At 44.0% G+C, this 13,534-nt stretch overlaps 1 protein-coding gene across 1 annotated transcript; it reads right to left on the bottom strand.

Annotated features, from left to right (window-relative positions):
- Positions 1 to 322: 322 nt before the first annotated feature.
- Positions 323 to 12,593, bottom strand: FBXO40 (F-box protein 40; the record flags this gene model as incomplete). Its single annotated transcript, XM_009703245.1, is given in 4 exon segments — positions 323 to 520; positions 2,656 to 4,554; positions 12,507 to 12,545; positions 12,547 to 12,593. Coding segments are annotated over 4 exon segments (2,183 nt in total), but the record flags the coding sequence as incomplete, so codon positions are not given.
- Between the last annotated feature and the right edge of the window lie 941 nt (positions 12,594 to 13,534).

Genomic DNA, 13,534 nt, shown 5'->3' with positions numbered 1-13,534 from the left:
AGTGGCAGCCTACCTTCAAGGTTGCAAAGATGCTGTTTTCAAACCAGATCCTTATTGCTTTCTTCAGGATGCTGTATTAAGCAAGGAACAGAAACATAAACAGAAAGCATGTGATATCAGTGAGCACTGGATGAACTTTTAACAATTAAATTAATGCAGGGAAAAAAAAAATGCAGGATGTTTCAAATGCAGCTGGGGAGAAGCCAATTTTGTGTGCTCAAAGGAGAGTTGGAAGCAACAATCTTTACATCCGAATTCCCAAATTTTCTTTTCAAGGGTCCTGAAAGGAGTGTGGCAGAGGGGAAGCAGGTTGTTCAGTTGTTCAGACTCTGCGCTTGAAAGTAGAAACCAAAGTCTTTCGAGTCTGCTCTCGAGATTCACACATGCCTGTCAGCAGCACGGGGTCCGTCTTGTGCTCCACTTGGTAGAAGGGACAATTCTTCAGGTGCTCCGACATGCACGCAACGTCGTTGCGCTGCCATTTATTAACTTTGGAGAATAGGCTGCTGAACTGCCAGATCTAATATGGGAAAGGGGAGAGAAATTGGGGACATAAAATGGGAATGTTGGTAAAAATAGAAGAGGATTTAAAAAATCTATATATGCTTATATTGAGTGTGCATTACTCGTACTGGACAGGCTAGTGAACATCTGATTGTGCAGGGCTGGCATAACATGTGAAAATGGGGTCTGAATTGGTATGTACCTCGAACTTGCTGTTTTTGCTGCTTCAGTTATCACCTGCCATTTTTAATGGGAAAGTATCCTTCTACGTTTTTTGCCGTCAATCCAGTGCAGGGCATGAGGAAACCCAGGACACCTGACCACTGCACCTCTACAGAACGCTCCATCCCATGTACAGTGTGATCCAAGATGTTTATAAATTGAAGTGACTACAGCGTGCTTGTGTGATACATATCTCAAAGAAACCTGACTTCATAAAGACCTTCCAAAGCATCTATTAGCAATTTCAAAATAATTAATACTACAACACCATTGTTATTCACCCCACCCCAGAACAAGCCTGGGAAATTTAAGGTTTAAGTTATTCCTAGAGGACATACAAGCTTGTAAAAAATAGAAATGTAGTTAAAATTTTCCAATTCTCTTTGCAGTGATACCATGTACTGTTTAGTGATATGCTGGCATGTAGTGATAAGACTGTGATTGTCACTTTAATATTTGCTGTATATCATGAAACCAAATGAATTTTTACAGTCATAGTAGATTTCTTCTCCCTAAAAATACTTCTTCCTGCAGAAGGAGGACATATGTGGGTGTGCTACGCTTAAGATCACCTGACCCTGTCCTAGTCCTAAGTAATCATAGCTATTATACACGGTAGTCAAGAAATTCAGAATAATTACAAACAGAATGTTTTCAAGCAAAGTCTGTGCATTGGAAACAAGATTCCTGTGCGGCCAGTACAGAGAACTAACATGAAAAGGGTTAGACAGTTCTTAAATTCAATGCTGCTGGTTCAAAATTGAGCTAAAATAACTGAAGTTAATTGCTCTATGATTGCTCAGCTGGAATTTCTGCCTTTTACTGAAGGAAGCCACATCCTCCAGTAGTGGCTAATTCCTGTTTTGGATTGGGCTAATTCAACTTGCAGCCACCAAACTTTGTTACACAGATTCTGAATTCACCACGCTTCATGTTTTCTCTTAATAAAGAGTACTTTCTCTTAATAAAGAGTCATAAACTGCTAAAATTCCATTTGATAAGAATCAATAGGTGGAGATCTTCAGAGGTCTGCTTGAAAATCAGGTCCTTAGATAATTTCTGGGAGTCTTCCCTGGATCACTAAATTATTTGTTCCTAGGTCTCTGTCTTGTCTGCTTGGTCATGCTGGAGTCTTTCATGTTATTCTTTCAAATAGTTTTATGTTCGAGCAGCTGCAAGGCTATCAGCTAGAAAATCCCCTGTAATAACTATTGTTCAACTAGGACTTAGACTGAGCTGTGTTTACGTATTTCTTTTAGACTACCTAAACAGCCAATAAGGGTGGAAATTTTCCAGCACAAATAGCAGGAGACCAGCTTTGCAGAAGAAGGCTTCCTAGCCCCATGCTGCTCCCTCAGGTGCTCACAACTGGAGTCAGACCCTCACGGCAATCCTGTGAACTACTAACCGTGAAAGCCCTTGGGGGTCGATGTGAAAGCCTGAGGTCCTTTCACAGCCATGCCTCCTTGTTCTTTATCTTTCTGGTGTTCTAAAGCATGCTTTAGTTTTGACACACCCTAGATCAACTTGTAAAGAACAACAAAAAAGTATGCACTTCAAGTTCTTCAAAAATCCATGTGTAACCCTTAAATATCAGAAATTCTCAGTTCCCAGTGCCTATAAACAGTGCACATGCAAACAGGTTACCCAAGACAAGCTTGGGTGGGAACTTTCAGCTAGTCCGAAGATGTCCATTTACGCCTTCCTACCTTTGCTAGATGTACTGCATTTTACAGCCCTGACTCCTGACAACTGTGGTGCAAATTCACAACCTCATGAATCTCCCCCCCCCCCACCTCCACGTGCTTACAACCCCCTGAACCCCCCCCCCCCCCCCATCTGCATGCTTATATGCAGCATCCCTTGCTATGCTTGTGTTTTATCTGGAGAGAACCCATGGCTGCCTTTTTCCCAGTGTCAGTCACTTGCCTTTTTGCGAGCTTTCCACGAAGTACCACCATGGGAATATCTTTTTTTCTCCCAGACCAGCAGGACCATTCCCCTCTCTTGAAGAAGAGTGGCACAGATGTCCCTCATAAGCACTGACACTTGCGATAGCTGAGATAAACTGAAGCTGTCCAGGAACCCTGCAATGTACTTGAGCACTTCCACTGGGAGGCTGCTCAGCAAGTCCTTATTTCTCCCTTGTTTAGCCGCAGTGGAATTGCACTTCCCTGATTCAGCAAGGAGGGTGTCCACCTCTGGCTTAATCGCAAATGTCTTGAGAGGCCTGCTGTATATAACCTTGGCCTTAAGTCCATCAGGGCGGAAGTGATTTTGAACAAAAGTACATCCCAAGTAGGCCAGTGGGCAGCGATGCTGGAACCATCCGTCCAGACATGACTGGATATCAGCATGCACATTCTTGAAGTGGGATGGGAACTCGTCCCTCCTGAAGAAATGACTGCAAGTGAATGTGAAAGCTGAACTGCTTTTGTTGTGTCTTCTGGTTACACATTCGGTGTAGAGCTCCATGTGGAGTTCTGGTGGGCTTTTTTCATCCAGAATATCTGCTAGAACAGCATTGGAGGAAAAGGGCTCCAGAGGAAAGCTGTATGTCTGCGTTGCAAAATCCACAAAGAGCCCATCAATACCCCTTGCTTCAGAGATCTCATGGCCTTTCAGCTCTTTTTCCAGTGCACACAGCAGTGTGGCTTTAACTATATTTGCCTTAGGTAGTTCTTCTGAATTTATTCCCAAATCTGAGGTATCCACTGACTTGTCTGAAGTTGGCATCTTGTGGCCCAGAGCATCTCCAAGTCGTGCTCTTTTGCCACAGTAACTAACTGGCACTTTGAAGGTGTAGACAGTCTTCACCTCCTGAGCTTCCAAGTTCCCATAGACAAAGTCTTTTTCTTTGGGAGTGCAAGCAGCCAGCTGGCCAAAGCGGATGAGCATTCCCCCGTGATGTACCAGATACATGTTGTAATCGCCTACACCAACTTCCTTCTTCAGCCTCTCCAGGACTCCTTCTTGCCAGGGAGCCAGTCCTGTCATTTCTCTATTCGGTGTTACTTGTTCAGGCTTTTGGTCCTTTGCCTCTGCTGCACCATCAGGTACTTCTTTTGGTTTCTCTGTGGAGCTGGCAGCATGAGGGGCTGATGCTGTTTTCTTGGAAGCCTCCTCCGTCTTTTGTCCTGCACTGTCTGCTGAGCCCGTTACCTTGCAAGCCAGGAGCTCTTTGCTGAAAATGTTCTCCCAGGTTTTGTAACTCCCCAGGTCCATTCCCTCTTTGTCCTTTGCCAAATCTTCACGCTCACGTTGGCTGAGCTCAGACAACTGGTCGTTGCTGTCTTGGGAACCACAGGCTACTCCTCCCACGGCACCTTCTTCCCCACCCATGTCTTCGTCCATTAGCTCTTCCACTTCATCCTTTTTCCTCCACTCTGGAAACAAGTTAGCTATTTTCAAAGTCCTGAAAAGTATCTTCTGGTCTCTGAGTGCCAAGGCAGTGTCCAGACACTCTTCATTCAAGGTCTCCTTCATAATGTTCTTGTGGAGGGTTGTGTCTGAATCCACATTTGGCCAGCGATTCCATTCCATCAAGCAGCAGACAACACTGGCTGGACAGACCTGGAGGTGCTTCGCCAGCTTAAAGCGGGCCATGGAGAAAGGGCAGCCATAGGCTGAGTTGAGGCAGGAGACCTGCTCTAAGGGACAGAGCAATTGGTGCTCCTCCTCCTTGCACATGTGGAAGGTGGCCCCGCAGTGAAAGCGGCAGCTGATCACCATGCAGGAGATGGAGGGCTCAACTGGTGCGCGGCAGTGCCGGTTGAAACATCTCTCACAGTGCCTGTGCTGCCCAGGGGGAACTTTCTGAGCCCTGTGCTGTGTGTAGCAAAGACAAGAAGACAAGAGTTACCGCTCGAAGGCGCAAGGATGGCCACAGACCCTCCCATGCCCATGCTTGGTTTCTACGCATTAGGTGCTCCCATGCACTTCTAGCGGGAATAAGGCTGTGGGCAAATGACTGCCAGCTGCATACGGTCACGTATCAGCACTGATCCCGTGGTACAGGGCAGTCTGGTAGCAGCACAGATATAGATAAGGTCCTTATTCCTTAGCCCAGCAGAGGCAGCCAGGCTTTGGGAGCGAGCTGTTTTCTGTCACTGTATTTACACTGCCTCTATCTATACCAAGCTGCTGAAATCAAGACTGCCAGAGGCACAGTGAAGGAGCTTCCCACTTCCTCAACACTGTTTGAGTAGGAAAGATGATGTTTCTTTTTCCTCTCTAGAAAAATAAGCTGGTCATTTGGCCTACATGTCTTCTCATCCTCCCGTAAAGACATGAATGTTGCACAAATGAACCTCCCTTTGCTCTACACCAGCAAGGCTGAGAGCGAGGGTTATCTTCATGATCCCAGTTCCCAGTGTGGAAAACAGCCTGGGTAAAGGCTGATTTACCTGGCATTCTTTACTCTGCTTTCCCGATTTACCCGTACGCTGCTAGACGATGCCTGCTTGTCGTGGAACAGAGGCTACTGGGGACTTTCCTTCATGCCCTGCTCAGCACCATGGTGTGCAGTTAGGGCAGAAGAGGAGCGACAAAGGGCTAACCTCAACAGAGATTTTCCCTTCCTGTGACAGTGCAACGAAGTCAGCATGAACATGTCCTTTACAAGGTGTCTCTTTGAGAAAGAATCCTTTTTTCTTCCTTTGGGATTTGTTTTAGAGCATGATCCTGCAAAAACTGGTCACCACTGCTCTACTTTTTCAATTCACCCTGTGTACTTCTGACAAGTCAGTGTCAAACACTACCTGGCACTGAATAGGTGATCGTGAGCTGATCATATTTTAGATTCAGTTTATAAAAGTGTTAGTGACACCACAAGGGGCCAGAAAATAGAGAAAGACGTCCCAGGCAACAAGTCGTAGAATAGTATCATACAATCATAGAATGGTTTGGGTTGGAAGGCACCTTAAAGCCCATCTTGTTCCAACCTCCCTGCCATGGGCAGGGACACCTTCCACCAGACCAGGTTGCTCAAGGCCCCATCCAACCGGCCCTTGAACACTTCCAGGGATGGGGCAGCCACAGCTTCTCTGGGCAACCTGTTCCAGTGCCTCTCCACCCTCACAGTCAAGAATTTCTTCCTAATATCTAATCTAAACCTTCCCTCTTCCAGTTTAAGGCCATTGCCCCTTGTCCTGTCACTACATGCCCTTGTAAAAAGTCCCTCCCCAGCATTCTTGTAGGCCCCTTTTAGGTATTGGAAAGCTGCTATAAGGTGTCCCCAGAGCCTTCCTTTCTCCAGGCTGAACAACCCCAACTGTCTCAGCCTGTCTCCACAGAAGAGGTGCTTCAGCCCTCTGATCATCTTTATGGCCTCCTCCGGACCCGCTCCAACAGGTCCATGTCCTTCTTGTGTTGGGGATCCCAGAGCTGAAGGCAGTACTGCAGGCGGGGGGATCTCATGAGAGACACAAACAATACTAGTCTCCATTTCATAAATTCACCTGCCATCAGGGAGCTTCATGAATTTAACATTTTGCAACCTGCAAACTGGATTAAAAGAACAAGTTGAGGTTGCCAAACCAAATGTCTCAGAAATTTCAACCAGCTTTATTAAATAAACAGGTTAAATGTTTTCTTAAGGAAGATTGCATTTCTGTCCTCACACTTCCATATTAATGTTATTTCAAAATATACATAATTTTTTCCTCTCCTCCCTTTAAAAACCTTTGATATAAAAAGGACATACAATTTTCCTGAGGTCCAACAATAAAAAGCAGAAGTAGAAGAACATGATGTATGAAGACCCTTATATAAAAAGTTATCACTACCAGATTACTAGCTTTATGTCACAGTGAACCACTGGCTTTGGTTTCATTATTGTGTTTTTCATTCTTTCCCAGTCAATTAAATCAGTTTAATGTAAAAATAATGCACTTATGAGGCCTGCTTCCAAAAGTTCTCAGTTAGCCTTGCTCATAATATGTCTACCCTTGCAATAATTCCAGGCAATAGCTGTTAATCCTTCCTAAACATGGGAAAACAGAAGCACAGAGTCTGACAGCAAGTGAATGGAGATGGTGATTAGCATGAGGTATGCCTTCTGTTGTAAAAAATCTAAGAACATAAGAAATGACATTCTGGGTCAAACCAGTCGTCCACCTAGCCCAGCAGTCTTCTTTAACAATGTCCATAAGAGATGCTGTTTAGGGGGAACATGCAGGACCTCCTATGGTCCTTTCCTCTCATACACAGTTGTGGCACTAGAGAACTAGAAGCTGCTCAGTCACTGCTTGGAGCTACTTCCCTGGATACCTTCAACAGGTATCCACGACTTGGCCCAAAGAAGAGCTGCTGCTGGTAGAAAGCTCCTGACTTCTGACTTTCTGCTCCTTACTGTAGGGGCTGCATTCCAGCTTGGTTCAGCCTATTGTGAATCTTTGTGGAAGGGAAAAAGCTAGTGATAAGGAGGAACTGGAATTCTGTTTCCAAATAGGATCCAGGGTGCTTTTTTTTTTTTTTTTTTTTTTTTTTTTTTTTTTTTTTGGTAGTCTGTCTACAAGTACTTGTGCGGCAATATGTAATGAACACAAAAGTTACCATAGGCCCAGCAGACTCTCATTTGGCTCTGGGAAAAAACAGACAGTTAGTAAAATAATTTAGACTTTCTATTTCTAAGGTTAAAGAAAATACAGTAGTGTCATTTACCTAGATGTGAGTGTTTTTGCAACCCCAGGCTTAAGTGACCTAGCCCCAAGGAGAGCTGTGCTGCAGAGGAACTAGGCTCAGGGTCAAGGGGAAGAGATGCTCTGTGAAGTTGCTTCCCCTCTCTTTCTTGAAGGTACCATCTTAACTTCTTGTCTTTCACACTTTCACACCCCAGCAATGGAAGTCACGAACAATGCCGGGGAAGGAAAGATGTCTGGGAAAGGCAATGCCTGTGGGTTCCTGCAGTCACTAAAGGCCACACACTTGTGTTTGAATTTGATGTGCACTAATTGCTCAACATACCTTCGTTCCATCCTTTGCAACTTCCAATGCTTACCAATACCTGTTTACACCTCCTAATTAATCAACCCCATTCCCCCTCAGTCCTGCAGAGTAAAGGAACATGTCCTTGGTGGTCCCTTTACCCACGGACAAACTTACACTCTGATGTATCAGGCTCAGGTACCTTCACCTTTGTTTGCATGGAAAGAGCTCAAGACAGCAATGCAGAAACATAGTATTTCATGACTACCCATTAAAACATTCCCTGCCTTGTCTTGAGAAGCACTGGCTTCTGCATAGGGGTACCCAGCCACATCCAGCCCTTAAATACATGTGGTTTTGGGTGGTGTCTGTCCTACTTTAGGCTGTTCAGTTACATCTACTTTTATGTGGATCAGAGAAGCAGGAGATACAAATGGATTTATTTCACATTGGCAACACCCTTGCTGCTCTCATTCTTGCAACATTTTGCTGCAAATATAATCTCTAAAAATAGTCCCAGCTATGACTTGCGTAAGGTCAGAGGAAGGCTGGGTACATTACACTGCAAGAAAAACATGAATGTGTGAACAATACTTTCCACTGCAAAAGTAACATTCGGAGAGAAATAATTGATAAATAAAAATATATCAGAGGCACAGGCCTTATGGTTCTCCAAAACACAGAAAGGACTGACTCCAAAGTTTCTAGAGAGGCGCCTGCTTTCACACTGCTGTATGCTGAAACGAATCCTATCTGAACCACATGTAAAGAAAGAAAATACATGCTTTGTTTATGAAAAGTGACCATATCAGAGCATTCAGATCCAGAATCAGTCTTCTTCATTATTCAGGTATTTTTCAGTTGAGTTTACCTCATCTCTAAGTTGTATATGCTGTTCTTTTTAGACAAATGATTTCTATGCCTCTCTTCTCATTGTCAAATCTGTGAAGCTAGAGGACAGGAAGAAGGGAAAGATAATTTTTCTGATATTTATCAGGGATTGAGTACTTCTTCTATTCTGACATGCTGGTAATCAGGAGCTCTGTATTTTAACTGATGATCTAGTTAGCTCTGTGGTTTAGTTGATGGTATTATTGTCAGTACACAAACGACAACTTTCAAAACCCTGATCAGAAAGTTTACAAATTCTTGCCTCAGTAAGTTTGATATGTAACATCCAGAGGCAGATGACAGGCAGATATGCCAGGTGATGAAACATTTCTCTAAACCTGTACACTTCTTGTTTCCCTGCAACTTGCAAAATTTCCTAAGATTTGGGTTAGGGAAAAAATCAAACCAGAAATGCTTACTTGAATCACGTTCAAGCTACTGTGGAAAGAAAGGATGCAAATTACAGTCTGCAGTCCGTCCACTTCGGTAAATCTTTATTTTTAGACTGTCATGACAGCAAATCAAGTAAGGTTTAAAAATACACAGCTGCTATTTTAACTGCAGATATGTCTGTGTCTGGAGCAGATCTGTTCAGTGACAATAACTTACAGTCTATAAACCAGTTACAATTTATTTTCAGTAAATATATGTTTAATTCAATGGCACTCAATGAGCCAAAACAATGCAACTGTTTTCTTATTTGATATTTGCTATGTGACTGATCATATGACATACTAAGGTTATACATCGTATCTGAGCTCTTCGCACAGAATCAAGGGATGCTTCCCATTTTAAAGAACCATCAAAAACAGTCACCAGAAACTCCAGATAATTACCTTAGAGAGTGCCTCTGAGGTGAGATTGCAAATGAACGGAAAACAATCTTTCTAAGATTTACAACATGATAAGGAGCTCTTAAAATAATCTCAGGAAAGTTTGCACCCAAATGCTGGAGCCAAGAAGGTTAAAGTTATATGCAATATTACAACAGAAAAATACTTTCAAGGAATGCAAATACTTTTGGTGCAGTGTATACGGCAGATGATAGGAGGTAATCCCTATTTCTTTTAATGTTTGTTACCCAGTATATGGTGTTTATCTCATTTTTATCATAATACTTAAATCCTGAGGTGAATACAGAGTTATTAATGTCCTTACAAGGTTTTTCTATACATTTGCTATCTTAGTATCTGAGGGTTTCACAATCAATAATTAATTTATCTTTGCAGTACTAGAGGTGCACTTGAAGTTAAAAGATACTATTACTTCTGTTTGGCAGATGTAGAATTAAAGCATAGAAAGATGAAAATAAAGAGAATTAAACATAATATTTTATATAAATAAACATATATATATATACACACACCAAGCATGGAAATGCTCAGGTTCTGGTGTTTCACTTGCAGTTGGATGCCTCCTGCACAAAAACCCTGGCAGAGCCAGCTGTAGAATCACATTTTCTAGGAAAGCATCTAAATCTCCTTAAACTAGGGATTTTCTTCTCTTTTCATCTTCTCCCTCAATCATTACATGCTTAACAACCTCAGCAAGAGATCAGGCTTGGGTCTCCTTTTGCTAAACAGATACATTTATTTCCTGGAGCTGAGGAAGAAAACACTATGCCACTGGAAACTATACTGTACTGCATTTGTACATGATTCTCAGGAGCCTAAGTTTTCTGAAGTCCTGTCCTTCCATAAAAAATAAAAAGCAAATCCAAGAATGCCACCACCTGGAATCATGGTGACCCCTAAGTGAGTCAAGTCCCACATCTCAACACCCACAGCAGGGATGGCTACAGCTTGAGTGACCGCCTTGGTGTTGGGCATAGCAGGTCACTGTCCTTCGTGGCACACCTGCTCTGCAGTTGCCATTCAGACTGATCTTGCACATACATGTTGCCAGCCAAGCTTTAAATGGGTCAGGCAGTGAATATGGAACAGCTCAGGGTAGGTGGAAAGGAAGAATAAAAAGTATAGATGACATCGTGATCAATAACACTAATAAACTTCTAGTGAGCATGTGCAAGACATAGTTTCTTTGAGGCTCAGACCTTGAACAAGTTCACATGGATTTTATAGGGGCACTTTGATTCCAGGGCAATCCTTCTGGTGAACTTCAAATCCTCAGTATAAGACATGTGGAGTGAAAAGTTTTTCCATGAGACAACTACCTGTTAGAAAAGCCCAAAGATGGAAGAATAAAGCTGTGACAATTAGGGAGCTGCTCCCTACATTTTCTAGCTGGAGATCAGCTGGTTGAGGCTGTGGTGTTTCATGGCAATAACCACTCGTTCAGAGTTACTGAACAGGTTGGAATTGCTTTATACTGAAAAAAAATATGCTGTAAAATGACAGGGATAGAGTACATCCACAGTATAGCGCATCAGTCTGGCAAAGACTTCAATCCACTTTCCTTGCTTTTCTTCTAGAGCACACCTGCTGCTCAGGATCTCACAGCAGCACATCGGCTTTTCTTCAGGTCCCTAAACCTGGCATGTAGGCCCACGGAGCTCAAAAGAAGTTGTTACACCATCAGGCCTCCCCCTCACCTGGTAAATCTGTGCTGCACACAGGCAGTAAAGCGGCACTGAAACTCGCTTGTGCAATTTCTGTTCGGTGAACGCACTAGTGCTGTTATGGGAGGAGTGGGGGACAGTTCAGAGTAGCGAGGCACAGGTAACACAGGGCACTGCTGGTAGAAACCCCACACTGCACTCCCTCCATGAGACCTGGATCAGCAATATTTCTTGCTCCTCCCTACCTGGCACAACCTAGCCATAGCTTGCCCAAAAATTCCAGGTGCTGAAGTGGTCCCCTGGGCTGGAGGTACGGTGCAGGGCAGCCCAGCAGCGGGGTCTTGTACTGGGCATGTTGGGGAGTCGTGTGGGAGACAGGCAGGGCAGGGAGAAGGGGGAGGCTGTGGCATGGAGCTGCTCTGCTGCTCCTCATCCCTGTGAGGGGTCTCTGTGAGGGGTCCCTGTGAGGGGTCTCTGTGCTGTCCTTGGTAGGACACAGTCAGGCCACAGTCAGGCAACCTCTCACGTTGCATCAATAACTGGGAAATGGGTTTGGTTTTGGTTTGAGTCCAGCAAATGCTTTAAAATAACAGGTTCCAGTTTAGTTGCAGTTTGAGGGAAAAAAAAAAAAGAATGGTCCAAAATGTGTTTTTTTTTCCTTTGGGCTCAGGTTCTGTTTTATGCCCTGGTAACAATCTCATTAACATACTTTCCTGAAAATTTCTTGAGATAATAAAGTGAATGATTTTAAGCAAAACAAAAGAAACCCAGCCCAAGGCAGGTGCCCAGTATAGAGAATTCCAGAGCTATTGGTTAAGGTCTAAGTCATAAAAAAACAAAAGAGAAAAGATTCCTGAATAAAAATTGCTAAGCAGCCATAACTCTAAATGGTACAGTAATACTTGTAACCCTTGTAATTCTTACTTCATCGTCATTCATTCAGTCTGGATTACCAGCCTAAAGTTTGCAGTCTGAATCTACAAAGCTCACCAGATTTTAAGTCTTAGCATTTTTGCCACAAGATTGCTCTTGCCTCTTCTCTGACCCTTACTGTATCTTGTCTTATTTCTCTCAGAGTTTCTTGAAAATTACAGAAATTGCATTTTTAATTTATCATCTATCCTGCTGCTGAAGCTTCCATCTCAGAATCAACATCTTAGTTTTTTAAAACCCCAGATACAGTGCTGCAAACTATGGCTCATCCACTCAAAATATTATAGAGGGTTTTTGGTTTTTAGAGTAGCATGTCACAGAAGTGTTCACAGTTACCAGCTGCCTCTGTTTTAGGGTGTCATTTAAGACATCTTGTGTCTGATTATTCTACTTCCTCTTAATTACTAAGGCTCTTTTGAAGACATTTTGATTTTCATAGCTTAATCCAGTAACCATTGCATTGCATAAGGTTTGAGCAATAAAGACTCCAACTCTATTTACAAAGCCTTACCTTAATCATAGAGTCCCTGTGTGTGTACCAAACACTTGCTCTCCCAGTTGTGCTCAGCTGGGTTGAAGTGAGGTAGGTAAGGGAGAACTGCAAGCAAAGAAAGAGGAGAGAATGGGATGACAAGGAGCGAGCCCAGGCAGAAACATCAAGTAGTTTTGGGTTGTTAAAAATAAAACCCATGCATGTGACCACGTAGCTCAGCTTACAGAGCAGTGTCTTCCACTGTATTTGTTAACACTGTCACTTCTGGAGTGATACTTCACAGAGAAGATGCAGAACCTATAATACTCCATGCCATCTGCATGAGAGGAAAAGATCAAAACCCTTCCCAGAGCCCTGTATCAGCTCCCTGCCGCTCTCTGATGGAGGTTTGCCCTTCATGACTCAGCTTCCCTTGGTGCCCACACTAGTTGGTGGCTCCTGCTGTTGGAATTGTGGCTGTGCCCCTGGCTCCCATTGTCACCAACTCTAGCAGCTGGTGCAGACAGCGATGGTGGGTTTCCAATCTGCCTGGGCAGGGTGGGCAGAAGGAGAGGGGGAATGGCCCAGAGCTGAGCAGCCGGGCAGATCTGCCTGCCTGCCTGCCTGCCTGCCAGGGACGCCCCAGGAGGCTCCCCAGCTCCAGCCCCCCCACTGCACAGTGAAAAGGTCCTACCAGCCACCGGGAGGGTTCACCCAGTGTCACCCTTCCTCAGCCAAAGCTGAGGAAGCAAAGGAGCAAAGGAGAGCAGTCACCATTTACCCTCAGTGTGGACCCATTAAAGCATTTCATGGTGAGTTTCATGGTGAGCATTTCATACTCATGGTGAGTACAGACCTACGGGTACTACTACACGTCAGTGAGGGTCAGGGGTGCAGATGAGGCAGGTGCTGCCTCTCCCTGGTGGGTGCTCAGCCCATCTGGCTGCAAAGACACCTCTTGTGACCCGGCTGCTGTATGCAACCACTCTTCACCACCTCAGAAATATAGAACAACATCTTTTGGCTGTGGCGGCTCTGAGATCCTAAGTCACAATTAACTTACCGCT

This window comes from Cariama cristata, unplaced genomic scaffold (genome assembly GCF_000690535.1).
Source record: "Cariama cristata isolate BGI_N322 unplaced genomic scaffold, ASM69053v1 scaffold38806, whole genome shotgun sequence".
Classification (NCBI taxonomy): domain Eukaryota; kingdom Metazoa; phylum Chordata; class Aves; order Cariamiformes; family Cariamidae; genus Cariama; species Cariama cristata.
This window is presented reverse-complemented; position numbering and strand designations above follow the sequence as displayed.